The 16,673-nt window shown below is 45.9% G+C and overlaps 7 protein-coding genes across 7 annotated transcripts; 5 read left to right on the top strand and 2 right to left on the bottom strand.

The window, feature by feature from the left end:
* Positions 1–622: 622 nt before the first annotated feature.
* Positions 623–2,561, top strand: TGAM01_v204476 (hypothetical protein; the record flags this gene model as incomplete). Its single annotated transcript, XM_018807715.2, has 2 exons — positions 623–826; positions 1,032–2,561. The coding sequence occupies 2 exons, from the start codon at positions 623–625 to the stop codon at positions 2,559–2,561; spliced, it is 1,734 nt and encodes a 577-aa protein (XP_018659053.2).
* Positions 2,562–4,641: 2,080 nt separating this feature from the next.
* Positions 4,642–5,254, bottom strand: TGAM01_v204475 (hypothetical protein; the record flags this gene model as incomplete). The annotated part of the gene is made up of 2 exons (XM_018807714.1): positions 4,642–5,139; positions 5,213–5,254. The coding sequence occupies 2 exons, from the start codon at positions 5,252–5,254 to the stop codon at positions 4,642–4,644; spliced, it is 540 nt and encodes a 179-aa protein (XP_018659052.1).
* Positions 5,255–6,671: 1,417 nt separating this feature from the next.
* Positions 6,672–7,936, top strand: TGAM01_v204474 (hypothetical protein; the record flags this gene model as incomplete). The annotated part of the gene is made up of 2 exons (XM_018807713.1): positions 6,672–6,689; positions 6,743–7,936. 2 exons carry the CDS (start codon positions 6,672–6,674, stop codon positions 7,934–7,936), a joined length of 1,212 nt encoding a protein of 403 aa, XP_018659051.1.
* A 1,537-nt stretch (positions 7,937–9,473) lies between these two features.
* TGAM01_v204473 (hypothetical protein) lies at positions 9,474–10,423 on the bottom strand (the record flags this gene model as incomplete). Its single annotated transcript, XM_018807712.1, has 2 exons — positions 9,474–10,310; positions 10,412–10,423. The coding sequence occupies 2 exons, from the start codon at positions 10,421–10,423 to the stop codon at positions 9,474–9,476; spliced, it is 849 nt and encodes a 282-aa protein (XP_018659050.1).
* Positions 10,424–11,620: 1,197 nt separating this feature from the next.
* TGAM01_v204472 (hypothetical protein) lies at positions 11,621–12,072 on the top strand (the record flags this gene model as incomplete). The annotated part of the gene is made up of 2 exons (XM_018807711.1): positions 11,621–11,776; positions 11,827–12,072. 2 exons carry the CDS (start codon positions 11,621–11,623, stop codon positions 12,070–12,072), a joined length of 402 nt encoding a protein of 133 aa, XP_018659049.1.
* Positions 12,073–13,776: 1,704 nt separating this feature from the next.
* Positions 13,777–14,946, top strand: TGAM01_v204471 (hypothetical protein; the record flags this gene model as incomplete). Its single annotated transcript, XM_018807710.1, has 3 exons — positions 13,777–14,507; positions 14,592–14,669; positions 14,736–14,946. 3 exons carry the CDS (start codon positions 13,777–13,779, stop codon positions 14,944–14,946), a joined length of 1,020 nt encoding a protein of 339 aa, XP_018659048.1.
* A 1,152-nt stretch (positions 14,947–16,098) lies between these two features.
* On the top strand, positions 16,099–16,506 carry TGAM01_v204470 (cytochrome P450 3A24; the record flags this gene model as incomplete). Its single annotated transcript, XM_024549432.1, has 1 exon — positions 16,099–16,506. One exon carries the CDS (start codon positions 16,099–16,101, stop codon positions 16,504–16,506), a length of 408 nt encoding a protein of 135 aa, XP_024405772.1.
* Positions 16,507–16,673: the final 167 nt, after the last annotated feature.

Below are 16,673 nucleotides of genomic sequence, written 5' to 3'. Positions count from 1 at the left end.
TTTCTGACCGACTCTCCTTGTCTTTTCTTACTTTTCGTCTTTACTTCTTCGTCTTCTTACCTCTCATTTTACACCCTACTTCTCAACTATTATAATACTCTATTAGCTCACCGTCCTACGATCCTTTTCCCCTTTCCCTCAACTTTTTTCATATCCATTCGCCCTATCCCGATTGTTTATAGCGCTGCGGCTGCTGCTACTACTGCTGGCACCATACTTGGCTGCACAAACTCGCTGCTGCTGCCTATCTGCCCTGCTATATATACCCGGACACGGAGCTCCCAGTCTCTGCCTTAATTACTTTGACGTTCTCGCACTGGCAACGTCAGTCATTTGCTTCGCGTTTGGCCTACTGGGTATTGCTGCCACTCTTCTCCTGCCACTGCGGCTGCTATATACCCCCCCTACGCCATATACTGCGAGCTACACACCAATATTTAATACTCGCCGTGCCCCTGTCTCCTCCCCGTCACTCTTCTCTCTACCTATCCATCCATAGGTGTCTATCAACATCCAACATCTCGCCTGTCCCATTTCGTCTATCTTGAGACACAAGGACTTCATAATTCCATATCCGCTTCCAGAAAGTGCCAGGCCAGAGCCTCAACTGGCAGCGCATTTGATGGAATATCCCGTGGAGACATCCCCCCGTAGCGCAATGTTCTCCGCCCAGAATACGCAGCAGATGCGGCCTGTGGCTCCGCGAGTCCAGGTCTCCAACTTTCAGTTTTCAGGGAGCAACGCCGCCTACATGGATCGCGCTCCGGCCCTGAACAGAGGCCTCGGTGCCAATCCCGCGTTTGCGCCTTTCGAGCCCGCTGCCAATGTGAGTGTCTCAACCCGTACCTTCCACAGTCTCTGCACACATGGTGTCATCTACCAAGGATTTGGACATGATGGACACTCACCCAATGTCTACATCAATACCCTTTCTTCTCTTGTCTATTATGTCGTACTCTTTCTTCATCTCTCCTTATTACACATACCCATGGCCAGGACAGAACATCCGCTAACACGTTTCTTTTTGATAGAACCGCAACCCCTATCCTCTCCAACTGCAGACAGCGCTGGCTTTTCCTATGCAACGCAACGCATCCATCCACTCAGAATCCAGCATGCCCTCGCAAGATCTTCAAGGAACGTTGGCTCTGACATCCGCCCGCTATCCTCACAGCAATGAGAGGATCTCTGTTGTTCCTTTGACTCAGATCAACGAACGCTCTGTTTCTCTAAACTCCCTCAATTTTGGTGAGAATCCAGAGACGTACCTGTCCAGAACGGGAATAAGCACCTCTCTCGATGACGTGCGTTCCCACGGCCTGCCTTCAGGTCCTCCATCAATGGTTTCGACATCCTCAGTTGCTGAGCGCCCATGGCCTATGAGTCGCGAAAATAGTCGTGTTCAAGCCAGCCCCAACATGTACCGAATGCCCTCGGTCTCGTCCTTCAAAGAAGAACCACACTTTGGCCAAGTAACATTCAATCATTCTCAGCCAAGTAGCCCAAGGAAGGCTTCAGACTTGAATAATGATCTCCTGGCTATCGGAAATGGCATTGTCCCTTCTCTTAATCAATACGGGTCGTTGGAGAGTCTATTCCCTTCTTCTGCTTCGATGGAAAGAGAATACTCAAACATCAGCATCAACAGCACAAGGTCAACCGCCTCTTACTCGGAGCGTCGGTTCAAAGAGGCTACCGAACGCACGATCCAAAATGGCAAGACGACTGCTATTGCCCCTATGCCTCAACAACTGCCCCCAAACACGGCAACCTCCATTGCCCCCAGGAAGGAGCGCGCTCTTCAAGAGGGCGATAAGAATAAGTCAAAGACGAAGCCTCCCAAGCTGTGCCCCCACTGCGTCGAATACCCTAATGGTTTTCGAGGTGATCATGAACTTCGGCGCCATATCAGAGCCAAGCATAGGAGTACCGTCACGAAGTGGATTTGCCGCGATCCCGGCGTTCACTCCGAACTCACGGCCCTTTTTCCACTTGCCAAGTGTAAAGCCTGCGCGTCGGGGAAGCTGTACGGAGCATACTACAATGCCGCTGCCCACCTTCGGCGCACACACTTCACAGCCAAGCCTACCAGAGCAAGGGGAGGTTCTGTGGGCAGAAGGAATGGGGGCAGAGGAGGCGGCGGCTGGCCCCCAATGAAGCAGCTCAAGCTATGGTTCCGCGAAGTTACTGTCGAAGGTGACGAATCCGGATCACTTGGCACAGCTTATGGGTCCCCAGACCAGCGCTCCTCTTCTCTCCCTATTGACGAGGAGGCATTTGTGTCCGCTACACAGATGAATGATCCTGTTAGCCAGTTGAATGACACTGTTGCTGCATTCGGCGACCTTTTTAGCCCTGAAATGGCTTCTAACGGCCTCACTTTCTTCGATTATGCGTCTCAATCTATTGACGATGCTCTAGGCCTCAACATGATGGTGTCTGGACTTGACGACAATGACATTGAGATGGCTTCTTCGTCGCAAGACTCGTTGGTGGCGTCAGCTTTTCAAGACGCTGAAAATTTTTCGCTATGGCCAATGCAAGAATCATATGGACAATGAAGAAAATTTACTGACTTATTCATGTCGCGCATACTACGCTTGATTTCATCCGATGACTTGGTGCAACGCTTGTTTTCATATTTGAGGAAATACTTTGGGACACCCGGGATATACCAAAGAAAAGAAAAAAAGGATAAAAAAATAAGAACCCTCGTCTTACTAGAAAGAAGCCGACAGCAACAAGCAATTCGGTATTCCCTGCCGTTGGACTATCCTTATGGACACTCTTTGAGTATTTGTACAGCTTGTGTGTTTTCCAATACTTGTCGTATACTCGTATTCGACATGGTTTCTAACTTTGCTCTGCGTTTTCTTTCGGTTATTTTTTTTTCCCCCCCCTTTTCCAATTTCGCTTGTTTATTTCTATTTTGTACTGGACCATGGTTGGATACGTTTCTGGGCCGTTTAGCCAATGACTGGACAAACAGTTACAGGCTTTAACAACCCGCCACAGCGCTCGCAGTGGCTACTATCACGTTTTGCCTCTTAAGCAAGAGGTCATCATACTATTGGTGCTCACTGTTTATTTTTTAATTACTTTGGCATGCACACCTGCATGTTGCAGCATTTACAGTGCCGGTGGAGTTGTACGACGATTTTTTTTGTGGGATACGTTGTTAGACCGACGGTTTGATGGGCGACGCTTACAGCAGGCTGTTTGGAGTTGGCTCTTTCTTGATTCTGTAAGAGGTGTTACTGATGCATGGAATATGGGACATGGGCATGGTTACGGTAATGGAATTGTATGATCTGATGTTGGATGAGACTCTTTTTGTTTTGAATAGCAGGATTGTAGGAGTTCAGAGTGCGCCTAGGATAGACCTAGACTGATACACTGGAGGCGCACTTGTAGTACAACAGGATACAGGATTGATATACCATGCTGCGAAGCTGCGATTGGCTTTTGCAGTAGTTTTTGGTTTGGCTTTATTTAGTGTATACGGTTCTCTCAATATCAGAGTTTTTGCCTTTTTATAATTTGTCACGAGGAAGCTTTGCCTTGCCACGTCGCCCAAAGACTTGAGCCATGATCCTGCTGGCTGACTTTGATCTCACCGAAGGTTTCCGAATGAGGAAATTGGTTTTGTGGAGAATTCGGTGTAGAGAAGAGCAACAGGGATAGCCCCTGGCGTTTGATGGAGATTAGTGTTCTTTTTCTTTGGGAAAAGTGAGGCAAGTTTGTGGGAAGCTTGAGAAAATTGATTGGGCAATGGTTGGGGTTTTTTTGCGTGTGGGAGTGGGAACGTGATGGAGGGTATGAGCTGGCAGCCTTTTGTTCTTTCTGCCTCTGATTTAACTGGGAGAGAATTTTGCTTGGTGGAGATGTGATGCATGCATGCCATCGTTTTGTGTTGTATTGAGTGAGGCTGAGTACATGTCTGGTCATGTGTGTATCGTTACTTGGATGGGGAGCAATAGGAGCGTATGATTTCGGGTATATAGTACTTGATGCGGTTGATCCTGATGCCTCTTTACCGCCTGTTTGTTTGTTTTACCGCCCTTTCATTTTTCCGGTAATGTCTGGCTGTTGGTCATCAAAATGGTGATGTACCTGAGTGGCATATCCGTACCCTATACGGCAGCCTTTGTCTTTGTATGCACATCCACCGCTATTTATCACTTTGCATGAGGCTGTGAAAGCGAAATGTGCATGGATACTCTTACTATTGGTAAACGCATGGACGCTGTTTGCTTTTTGCTGGTAGTTTTGAAGATGCGGTAGTATTAGGTAGTTGACCATTTGTCTTGCACTATAAGCAAGATTGCGGAAAAGCACTTGGCTCAGGGTGTATCACAGGTAGCTACATCAATGTAAAAAGATCACAATGTGTATGTACGGACATGGTGGGACGGCCTTGTTGCGTGGTAGTGGTTCGCTGCCGCACTTGATCTAATGTCGGATCTTGACTTGCATTATCACCTCTGAGTCGGAAGCCCCAGAGATACATGTTTGACAGCTGATCATTATATTCATTGCGGGTCTCTCAGACCTTGTTCATCTATTTCTGTTCGAGGCATCCGCATCTCGTAGCCAAATGCCAGGGTATCATGCTAAATCGCCCAATTCCTCGCTCAAACTTCATGACCTCTTCACGTTATCCGTCCATTCTTTCGCACCCTTGACTCCCTCATGCCCTCTCCTAAACAACCGCCTCTCCCACTCATCCAGTCCCCGCAAGAACTCCTCGCCCTGTCCTCCTAGCCCGGATTCTTCCGCCTTTCGCGCATGCAATCCCACATCCGCCGCCCTCACCACAAACGTCCTCCGCAGAATGGCGCTCAGCTCCCTCTCGTCAAACAGATCTAGCATGCGCACTGCCACGCCGTAGAAGTATGCGCTCTGGTCTCGCAACGCCACGGCTCGCGGGTCAGCCTTCAATGCGGCCTGGACATGGTCGGACAGGCAGGGCGGCAGGGTCAAGGTCAGCGGCGGCTTGGAGTCTTCGCCCGCGGAGGCGAGAGCAAACATTTCGGCGAGCCAGAGGGGCAGCGCGAGACGGGAGCCGGGTTTGAGGCCACTGGAGTTGTCGAGATGGCCGAGATACGGCACGTCGAGCTCGAAGCGACAGGGGACTTTCTGTTTTTAGTAAGTTTCCGGTCAAGTTGGGCTCTTTTGCCCTGGAAACTTGAGATTCAAGAACAATACGTACCTCCCCGTCGGTAAGAATGGCATCAACGTCGTAGTAGGACATGTCGTGTCTGCATTGCGGGCGCGTTTGCAGAGGGCCTCGCGTTTCTGAGGTTGGGCTTTTCGGGAGCTTTGGTGGGGTTGAGATGCTGGGCTGGGTTTTGGCACGCGTTAAGTGGCGTTTGGGCGCTGACTAACAGGGCGGGATTGACGAGCTATCAGCTGCAAGGGAATTGTGTGTGTTAATTTAAAGTTATATGCAGAGATCTGACTGTAAACAGCATAAATTAGAGTCAAGTTAGATAATACGGGGAGAATATATAAAGTTTGGCTCATTGACCGATTGGGTTATGGAAACAATAAAGAGCTACTACTGGGCAAGTTTTGTGCATGTACCACACACATATGCCGAGCTCTATAAACGAGCCGTGCAACCTACATGTCAGTACGGATTGACGAGTAGTATTTGGGATATATCTTAGTTATTAAGTGCTCATCTTCCGCCTTAAGAGATACATATAGTGCATTAAGGACCTTTGCTAAGTGTTGGAGTTGAGTTCAAGATTCCAATGCTATCTCCCTGGTGGCTTGCGAGCCATCAGCAGAGTGCGCGTCGGACCGCTTCTTCATCATTGTCATGATATGAACATTGAGGCGCTTTTAGATCAAAAGGGGCTCCTCAACGTCATGACAGCTGGTAAATTTTCAACCGATTGGCTTCCTTTGCTTGCATACCGATTGCCGTGATCAATGCTATTTCGTGCGTTTAGAGGCGTACAACTCGTGACGAAATGAATGATGCCAACAACGACATCGGGGCTGCCATCACGCCAGGCAATTGCGGACTTAAGAATTTCCAATCCAACACCATTGCCTTTCGGTGAAGTAAAAGCTAAGTAGTATCGACCCTTGTCCTTGCTACCTCGTATGATCTGTAAGCGTCCACTTCGGTCCCCGCATTCATTTTAGCTCCTTCTCCGCGATGTGGCTTTTTCAGATGTTTGCCTCTTCCAGTTGGTTTCCGCCATTGAGAATTGAGAGTGTTGCTTCATTATCTTAAACCGATAATCTCATCGCATATGCTTCAATCAAAGATATTGGCTTAAACGCTCCTGAGACTGGAACATCGCCGTTCTTAGTGTCGTCTTCGCGGACAAATCGCCGAGGTTGAACACGCCTTTTGCTGGCATCGAGTTGAAGCGACTGGAAGGAAGCACTCTGTTTGGGAACTGTCTCTCTCGGACTTAGTTGATACCCCCTACATTCAGACTAACTATATCAACAAGGAACAGCTTCCTCTTTCCTCGGCCTTCGCTCAAAGTCTTGTGATAGCGCGGGATTCGGGTTTCTGGCCACAAAGTCCGCATCTCTTGAGCGGACTTTATAATACCCTCCCGCGCCTCGTCTTAAACCACCTCGAATTTTGGCTTTATTTTTCATTCAATTTTTCATCATTTGACTGTCTCAATCCCAACTACAAGATGTCGTCTATGGTTGAGGTAAGTTGCTTGTTCAAGAAGCCCATGCCAATGTATACTAACCTCATGCGAAGCATATAATCAACGCCTATAATTGGTGGAACGGCATCAATAAGATAAAAGAAAGCCTGAAAGAAAAGAATCCAGATGCAATCAAATTTGGCGTCATATCAGCCGCGGCGATCAATTTCAGTTCATTCTTCGACCCGGTCCAGACCCATCAAGGCGCCGAGATTGTTGCCATTGCCGCCAGATCGAGGGCAAAAGCTGAAGCACAGGTGGCCAAATACAAGCTCACCGCAGCCAAAGTTTACGACTCGTATGAAGAAATCCTCCAAGATCCCAATGTCGAGGCCGTCTACATTCCTCTCCCCAACGGCCTTCATCATAAATGGGCGATCAACGCACTAAAGGCTGGCAAGCACGTCTTGATTGAGAAGCCTGTTGGATCCAATGCTGGCGAGGCCAAAGAGATTCAGGACTGCGCGAGAGAAAATGGCAAGATCGCTCTTGAAGCCTACCACTGGCGACTTCACCCTGCCGCTCATCGCGTCAAGGAGATTATTGAGAGCGGCAAATATGGCCACGTCACGGCTACTTCTTCGAAAATGATTGTTCCTCCTGGTGCTGTAGGTTCAGGTAATATCCGATTCCACTACGCCTTGGGAGGCGGAGCTTCCATGGATCTTTGCTACGTTGTCTCGGGCTCTTTATACTGGGCATCCGCTCCCAATGATGTGAAAGGAACTACTTTTGAAGTATTGGAAGCGAAGCCCCAGGTCAGCAAGCTTGACAAACGAGTCGATGAAGCCATGGAGGCAACTTTTGTTATCCGTAATGCGGATAGTGCGAGACCGCCAGTCATGTGCACCACCACTTGTAAATTGGTGGTGCCAAAGTTCTTGGGTTTTATTCCACAGTTTTGGGATCTGACGCCGACAACAGTGGTGGAGCTAGAGCAAGCCAAAATCGAGCTTACGGCCTTTATTGCGCCGTACATTGGGCACAAGATCATCATTACCGAGAAGAGCGGCAAGAAGACCGTTGAAACTCTCTACAAAGATGGGCCCGTATGGGGCAAGAGGGGAGAGTCTTGGTGGACAACGTATAGATACCAACTCGAGGCCTTTGTCGATCGTGTCAAGGCGGAAAAAATCCAGGAACCATACAATGGGCCTTGGGTTGATATGGATGAAAGTGTGAAGCTTATGGAGATTATTGATGGCATCTATAAAAAGGCAGGGATGCCGTTGCGCGGAGCAGAGTAGTGGTGCGTTGGGAGCGCCTTAGTGGCTGACCGAATCTTGCGTGTGTTAAATCACATCTTCACTCCACTCTATATCGCTGTAGCGATGAAAAGTAGAGATTTGTAAGAAACGACCGTCTGCTAATGAATGTGAACCTGATTCGTGCTTCCATCAAGGCAAAACCCTTTTTCCATCTCAGGAAACATTGGGCATCCTACAAAACGATACTGATCGCTCGGCTCTCCCCGAAGAACTGCTTCTACCTCTTTGGTGTTCTTCTTCATACATCGCCGGATTCTCTCTACCTGAGCAAAGAAGAATCGAACTGCCTTTTCCACTGTATCAACCGGTATTCGTAGCCGAAAGGTCCTGTTCAAGCTCAGCGGCGTCGTCTCAATTGAATAAATATGTTTCTCTGAGACCTTAGTTTGCTCAATCTTTCTCTTGACCGGCTGCCAATGTCCATTCCACATGAGCTTTTCGAAGCCTTCTATGTCGCAAGAATCTGTGTAATCGGTATTCTGCAGGAACAACTGATCCGTGTATCTCCCCAAACCATCTTTGCCTCGTGTAACTTCCCATTCGAAGAAACCATCTACGACGCTTGCTTTGAAACGAGCTTCAAAGCATGAGAGAAAGGCTTTTTCGAAGTTTGAACGGGAATCAACCCCTGGGTCGTAGAGGCCATGATAAGCTGGAAACATATCCCACCCGGTACTAGCCAAGGGAAAGAAAGCTCTTATTGAGCGAGTGTTAAAGTTTTCAAATGCATTATCCAGAAGCTCTCGGATCCGTGTAATCGTACAATATAGATTCTCAATCCATCTGTTCCAAAGCTGGTAGTTGGAAATTTTAACGAACTTGGATAGACTGGCGCCTACTAATCTGTAATTCTCGGCTCCAAATTGCGCCCTCCGATTCTCTCAGAATAAAATATAGCAATTTTAAGTCGTCAGTAATGAGCATAAATATGTGGTCTTGCCCTGGTTTGACCGTTGAATCAAGAGGATTGCTCGAGGCTAGAAATATATCAGCCTTGGGTCCAGCCACTTGAAAGACTCTATAGGCTCCAATCTCTCCAACAGCAACTGGTGTTGAAGGGATTGCGCATAAGTGAGTTAGGTGGATAGACAAGGCACCAGTGGCTGAATGAATGGCAATATCCTGATCCCATGGTCTTAAGTGGAAAGTATCGGCCAACCACTTATTACACGTGTCTCTTTTACCAAGATGTTGAGGGCTTTCAAAGTTTTCCAATGTGAACAGATTTGGAGTCTCTGCGCAATTATTTTCGGCAGAGAAAAATTGGCCAATGCAGCCAATCATTTCGTTCCCATTGACTTCTGCAGCAGTAAAAGGAATTGCCATGTTTCATTTGACTCCCACAATGGAGTCCACGAGGGTGAAGATGTCGTTGCATACAATGTAGAGCCATGTAGAAGAAGGTGCGTCTTCTTGAGATTGAGTATAAGATGAGCCAAGAGCCCAACGAAAATATGCTGGGCCGATAGAGAATAGTCTGGCAGCCATGATGCCGCTTCTTTATCATCTCTTCGGATTAGACCAAGAACGCCAAACAGTCGATCTCGTAGATCTGTCGCGTGCGATGCGATTTCGAAGTAACTGCCAAAACTCCGTACAGATCCTCTACCTGGATCGATTTCTGCGTCATATATTGAAGCCACGGCGCTCCACTTTGATCCCAGCTCCAGTCTGTACTGGCGTCCTCCAGTCGAGAAGCAGTTGTATTGTCCATAGCAAATTCTGTGTCTCCAATTCGCATTACAGCCCTTTGCGACGTTACCAGTTCCTGGATGACCCAGACGCGGCTGAAGTATCTTCTATGTAAGAGAGTCCTCATGGCGACCTCAATCTGCCCTAACTTCTCGTCGTCAGAAGATGACTTGTGTAGGTGGCCCAGATCTTGATCTAATTCTTCCAGCCTGCGCCGATGTGGGAATTGCCCTTGCGCCGGAAGCGCGATATCTGGGCCCAGATAGACAATAACCCGAGCACACTCTTCATAAATCTGCCTCATCTTCGCAACCTGATCTCCACGTTCTTTGATGTTATTTTGGTTGATGCATAGGGCGTCTACCCACACCATCCTTACACCTCTCCAAGGGCGTATAGACCGAAGCATATTCCAACAGTTTCTTGTCTGGAAAATGACATCCCAGTATGGGCCCACAAACACTGGCTGAGATGGGACGTGGTCACCATCTTCCCCGCCCCAGGTATATGACACTGTCTCAAATTCGGGACAATCTGTGTGTTTGTAAGTCTCCAGCGTCAAATGGACTGGATAGTCATCATTCTCTGGCGCTGTGAGGCAGGCTAGCCTGAATTCATCCAGTTCAAGAGTTTTCCCATAGTTTAGGAATTCCTCAGTATCCTGTTGAGAATCTAAGTTCTGTACATTGACCGGAAGCGATAAGCCTGGTTTTTCCAATCCGATGTAAGGAACAGATGGTGGCCAACTTAGATTGAGCTGACCTGGCGGCTCATTTTGAATTGAAAAGCTAAAACCTTTCTGCGAGCCGCTGTTGCTGGCTAAATCTTTCAGATTGCATTCGGTATTGCATGCGTGACAATGCGGCTGTTCGTTTTTCACAATAACCGATGGGCTATCGCAAGAAGAGCTGTGCCAACGTTTCATAGTGCATTACCGATAACTGTTTCAAGTGCTCAAAGGGTTACAATAAAAAGAAAAGCTCTGACTCGAGGCTTTGGTTGAGTTGTATAAATGCCAGTTGCTTTGCAATAGAGCACAGGATAGCACACAGCGTTCTTAGCGCTAGCAACAGTCTGCAGAATGACAACTATGGACCTGATCGGGCTAGGATTGGGCACACTTGACAGCTGAACTGCCAACCCCGCAGTCAGCTTAAAGAGATGAGACTCCCAACGTGAATGACATGTTTAGATTCGTGTGAACTAATTTTTCAAGGCTTTGAGCCAGCTCTTTTCTGAGATACACGAGGCATCTTCCGGATTTCTTCTCTTAAGACTAGCTCTGGATTGGTTTGCGATTCTCTTCTTTTCCTGTTGAAGATATCTGTGCCTAAGCGCGGCGTACGAAGTAAACGCAAATAAAGGATATCATGTGGAGGGCGTTAGCGTGTAAGAGGACAGCCGATTTGAGTGTTCAAATGAGAGTTTGAGATTATCGCAAGGCTAAAGATGTTCAGCCAAACAGGAACTCCATATAATAAGGGTAGCGATCGCGCAGTAAGAAACTCAACAGTACTTTAACCCTCCTCTGTAAGGGGTATTAATATGTAGCTCTGGTATATAAGACGAGACAAATTAATACATTGAAACAACATGAAATATAGCGGAGTTATTACTGATGAGTCTCAATTTGGATGAGTAAACTGCCTATGCAAGTGGGTATTGATAATCCGCGTACCTGATCTGTTGTAGCTACCATCACCATTATCGGACTCCGCATTCGTTCAAATAAGCTGCTGACAAGGGACAACATATTGAAGAGTTGTTCGGGAGTTAAATTCCACTTATTTGCATTTGCTATGCAAACTCCGCCAAAAACCGGTAATACGGATTCGTGCGGACATAGCCCTTGCAGGCGGGACCAGGGTGGGTTGAAAGGCGATAATACAAGTTAACCAGAGAAATATTTAAGAAGATCGAAATTTCCATATCAAAGAAAGAGGAATAAGAACTTTATCAGCAACAGACAAGATGACTACCGGCTTCCAGACAGGCATAAAGGCTACCTTTCTTGTTACCAAAAAGAAAGGTATGTCTGACGAAGATTTCGAACAGCATTATACCAAAGTCCATATACCTATGGTCGCAGAACTTCTGAATAGACACAGAGTTTTGTATTACGGAGTGGTAAGTTATTGCTAAAAAAGAAGCTTTGCGTTTATTAACGTGCAACTTAGCAATTCATTACTGGCGAGAACAAAGAAAGCATCCAAACAATGTTCGGCGGCGCTATAGGTAGCATTGACTGCGATGCTGTCGTTACTGCTATTTTTTCCGACATGGATTCTTTAAAAGCAACTTTTGCCGATCCTGATTTTTCAGTCAAGCTGAATCCCGATGAGAAGATTTTTACAGAAGATGATCGTCGGATGGTAATTGGAAAAGAGTTTGTGGGTGTTTGGAATGAGGCAAAGGCGGTCTAGGTATGATGGAGAAGAGTATGAGATTATCCAAATAACTTAACTTTACCTTTTCACGGAAATGAACTTATACATATACATTTCAGAGACAGTGTTGTTGGCAGTATGCGGATTTGCAGGCGAGAGAGAGAGAGTATTTGGACTTAGTAAAACTTTCGCAGCTTGGTATAGATACTATAATTCTGCATACATTACAATGCCACAATGGATGTGAAATCAATTGTGATCACTAATTGTCTCATCACGGCTTAGAACAACATAGTCGTAACATTCCTAAATGAGAATTGCTTGCTTTCAAGGACGTGGCTTGCGGCGATGATTGGTAAAATGTAGGATGTGTTTTCGGCTTGTTCCGCAGCATCTCCATGTCAACGTGCTATATACATGCTGCTGAGCGCGACAACTGGCGGAGCGGAAGTGTTTGCGATGCAAATCCATCGTGTATTCCCTGCGAAAGTTAACGGAAACTTCCGCTCTCAGATAGATTGAATTACATATCGAAGAGGCTGCTTGTCAATATATGGGAAGGATATAACCAATCTTTTTGAGTCCCCTCGGCAAATCGGTTGGAAAGCGCAGCGATTAATAATCTTAGCAGATCATTGGCCAATGCCTTAATCCGAGGTAGGCACCACTAAGAAAGCATTAACTCGAAGTAGTAGTTGTAGTCTACTTAATACTGGTTAATAGTCGATTAAGTTCTAGATTCATTTGGCTGCTAGTACGAAGAGAATCAGATTATTGGTTTAAATGCGCGATGCGATTGGCGTGGTTAAAGCAAAGCTACGGTATTTGTTTGTCTTGCGATATTATTATGATCCATTCTGCCACACTCTCTTTCCTTTATGCTCCCTTCTTTGCTTTTTTGTAGTGAACAAATCGAATGTGAACGTAATGTTAGGTATAGTATTCGAACCGGAGGTGAGGGAATCTTCCTTTGATGGACAGATTCTGCATCAGGCTATCTAATCTTTTTACAATTACTAATCTGAGGCTTTGGCGAATTTATCGTCTATATGATAGAGTTGATACAATGTCGTTACCGGAGGCCATATTTCTTGCATTGTCCATTAGTATTTTTCCAACATAACCATATAATCAAGATTCCTAGATGTACTAAATGTTCATTTTATAACTATAATACGCTGTAAGCTGTCACCTCGGATGATCCTGTGACGAAGTCACATCGTATCGGAAACGGATGGAATCAGAAGATCAATTCGAGGATATTCATGCCAATATAGCCAATCGACGTCGGAGAGAGCTCCCTAAGTAGTAGTATAAAATGCACTGCCCCACTCACACAAGTCTATGAATCGTGCTATGATCTTGATCTTGATGGAGGGATTACAAAGCGACTTACTCAAAAGTTGTATGCCAAATAAATAGGTTAAGTTATAGATCATCATGCCGATTGATTCCTTATTCTACGACTAGTATTGCCAATCTTATCTATTATAAATTTTTTGATTACTTGCTATATGAAAGCTAATCTTGTCGAAAAGACACAAACGCAGTTTATTCGCATCGTTCAGCGCTTCTGAACAACAGCTATATATGTCAGAGGCAGCCTCTCAATTCTTCAATCATTAACCAAATACTTATTCCCGTTTTCGACAATCAAGTCAAAATACATAAAACCTCTTATAACGCTTGGCCTCAAGTTCACAGCAGCCAACAAAGGAAACAAAAACTCATCCTATCACCATGGCTCAATCCAGTCTCGTTGGGAAAGAATATCGAGGCTACCGATCTCAAGATGGAAGCATCATTGCATATGACACCAAAATTCCGCAATTGGGCCCTAAAGATGTTGTTGTTCGCATTACACACAGTGGTCTTTGCGCAAGTGATATAGCATTTGTCAAACTCGGTGCTCCCATTGCTCTAGGGCACGAAGGAGTCGGAAATGTTGAAGGGGTTGGCTCTGACGTGATGCAGTTGAAGATTGGTGACCGGGTTGGTGGTGGATTCCATCGAGATGCCTGTGGCAGTTGCAAGTATTGTCTTAAAGGCAAAGATATCTACTGCTATAATCGTATTGTCTTGGGTGAAGGAGACTACGACAATGGTACCTTTGGCCAATTCTATATCGGCAAGGAAACGTTTTTGCACAAGATCCCGGATAACATTTCTAACGAAGACGCTGCTCCTCTCCAGTGTGCTGGCGTTACAGTATACGCTGCTCTCAGGGAGACGGTCGAGCCTGGTATGCGGGTTGGTATCTACGGAATTGGTGGCCTTGGCCACCTTGCAATTCAATTCGCTGCCAAGATGGGCACCGAAGTCGTTGTTTACAGTACATCGGCAGACAAAGAGCAGGAAGCACACGCATGGGGAGCCAGTGAATTCCACCTTGTCAGTACCATGTACGAAACCATCAAAGCTCCAGTAGACGTCTTGGTCATCACTGGAAGCTACTATCCCGATTTTGAAAAGTATGTAAATTGCTTCTTCATCACACTTTATTCAAGTCAATTTGTTCCTTCTTTATTCAACATGCGTGGCTAACATCCGTGTAGGGCAATGACAAAAGAATTCTTGTCGAGAAACGGCATTATCGTGCCACTGACTGCTCCAATGGGACCTATGGATCTTAAGTAAGCCCCGATGTTTATGATGGCATGAATACTTAGACCTGAACGTCTACTAACGATAGTTTCAAGCACGCGCAATATGTTCTTCGATGGGTATCGTGTATATGCAAGTCTAGTTGGTTCTAGGGGATTGCATGCTGAGACGCTCGAGTTTGCAGCCAAAAACGAGGTTAAACCTCTGGTTCAAGTCACCAAACTCGAAAATCTTGGCTCTCTCCAAAAGGTTGTCAGTGACCTGGAAGCAAATGCGGTCCGGTATAGAGCTGTGTTTGAGTTATAGGTCCCGACGAGAGCACAAATGATTCGTGGTTTTCAGAGTCACCAAATTTTGTGAGCACATACTGGCAAGGTTACGATAGCTTTTTGCAAAGTTCAATTTATTGTTCAGTTTTGAAGATTATTATATTTACGCTCGAAACTCGAGTGCTTTTGTGCCTTGACAATATTACTCTCGGTCTAAGTCGGAAAATTTTGCAATTGTGATGCAGTCTCTGATGAAGAGCTGTAATACAAATGGCAAATGTTCTAATTTGTTAATAGATAACAAAGCTGGCGAATGTTCCAATTGCCGAGCAAATTAGGGCTTATATAGTCACAGGAGCCATGTCTTTGGCGGGATTCGATTCGCGTAATCAGCATCAGCAAATGCCTTTTTCAGATTTAAGATTCTACGGGAATATACTGTATAATCTCAAGTTTCAAAGCACTGAGCATTATGATTGAGCCACTGAGCCTGACAGTGTAGACGTATCAATTTACCGGTTGGAACTACTTGTGGCTGAGTTGAGCGCTCATTGCCAGCTGTACGGATACGTCATCACATCAATTCAGCAGCAAGAAGTCTCAGACCAAACTCAGCCCCATATATTACGAGGGATTTTAATTGTAGAAAGTTTGAAATAGGAATGTGGAGTAATGAGGAAAAAACTATATCTATCCCGTCGATAAAGCTTTAGGCTGGGCTCAAGGTAAGAAACCCGAAGTTTAATCAGGACGGCATCAGAATGGCCTATAAGTCATTCTGAATAAGCCCTAACATTTAACGTCTCAGACGGGAGCAATATAGCTTGTGTTATACGTTGAATAAAATACAGCGGACTTGTCTCTGATTGAAAGCCCCAAATTTAGTCTGTGCTAATTAATCGTCCGGCCTGTTATCCCCTCTTTGCATCTCTAGGCTTTTTCAAGCAGTTTTATAGGCCTAGACTCTCAGCTTATCCTAGCTCATGATTATTCAGATTTGACGTCTATAGAAATACACTTTCTGCCGTGCTTATATTCTCCCTTGCATGTCACACTTTCTCTTAAAAGCCCACGTTCTTCCTATCTCATTCGCAGGATTTCAATTGTTTTCAATCAGTCTGCAGCAGTACCTCACCAAAGCCTTTTGAACTTACAGAGCCAACCTCACGAGTTGTACCGAAATTTAACGATGAGGCCTGTCATGCTGGCCGTTGCCTCGGCATCAGGTGGTATTTTGTCCCATCTTATTCATTTCATTCATGGACACAGGGCTTGGGAGGCTCCCAAAATTGTTGGGTTCTACTTCATCGCAATATGCTTGCTATTGGTGCGCTGTATTCATTCACAGGGGGTGGTCCATGGCGCCTCGAATGCTAGCATCATATCGGCGTCTTATTTTCTGGGACTTTTTAGTAGTATCCTAGTATATCGCATCTTTTTTCATCGCACGCGCCGCTTTCCCGGTCCGTTTGCAGCAAAGATCACCAAACTGTATGGGCCATATGAAGCTTTGAACGGAAAGTCTCACCTTCGCTGGTCTAAGCATTTCGAAGAATACGGAGACATTGTTCGAATTGGTAAGCCTTCAGTTGAGTAATCATATGGAATTGAGATTGACGCGTTCATGGAACATTATAGGTCCTAATGAGCTCATGGCTCTATCGATAGACGCTCAGCATAAGGTACATGGAGCAGGATCAGCATGTTCAAAGCGGAATTCGCCATATGAATCTGTGAACTATAACGGTCATGCAAATCTTGACA

Source organism: Trichoderma gamsii (genome assembly GCF_001481775.2).
Source record: "Trichoderma gamsii strain T6085 chromosome Unknown Scaffold_13.2, whole genome shotgun sequence".
NCBI classification, from domain to species: Eukaryota; Fungi; Ascomycota; class Sordariomycetes; order Hypocreales; family Hypocreaceae; genus Trichoderma; species Trichoderma gamsii.
Note: the sequence above shows the minus strand (reverse complement) of the source record. Positions and strands in the feature narration are given on the sequence as shown.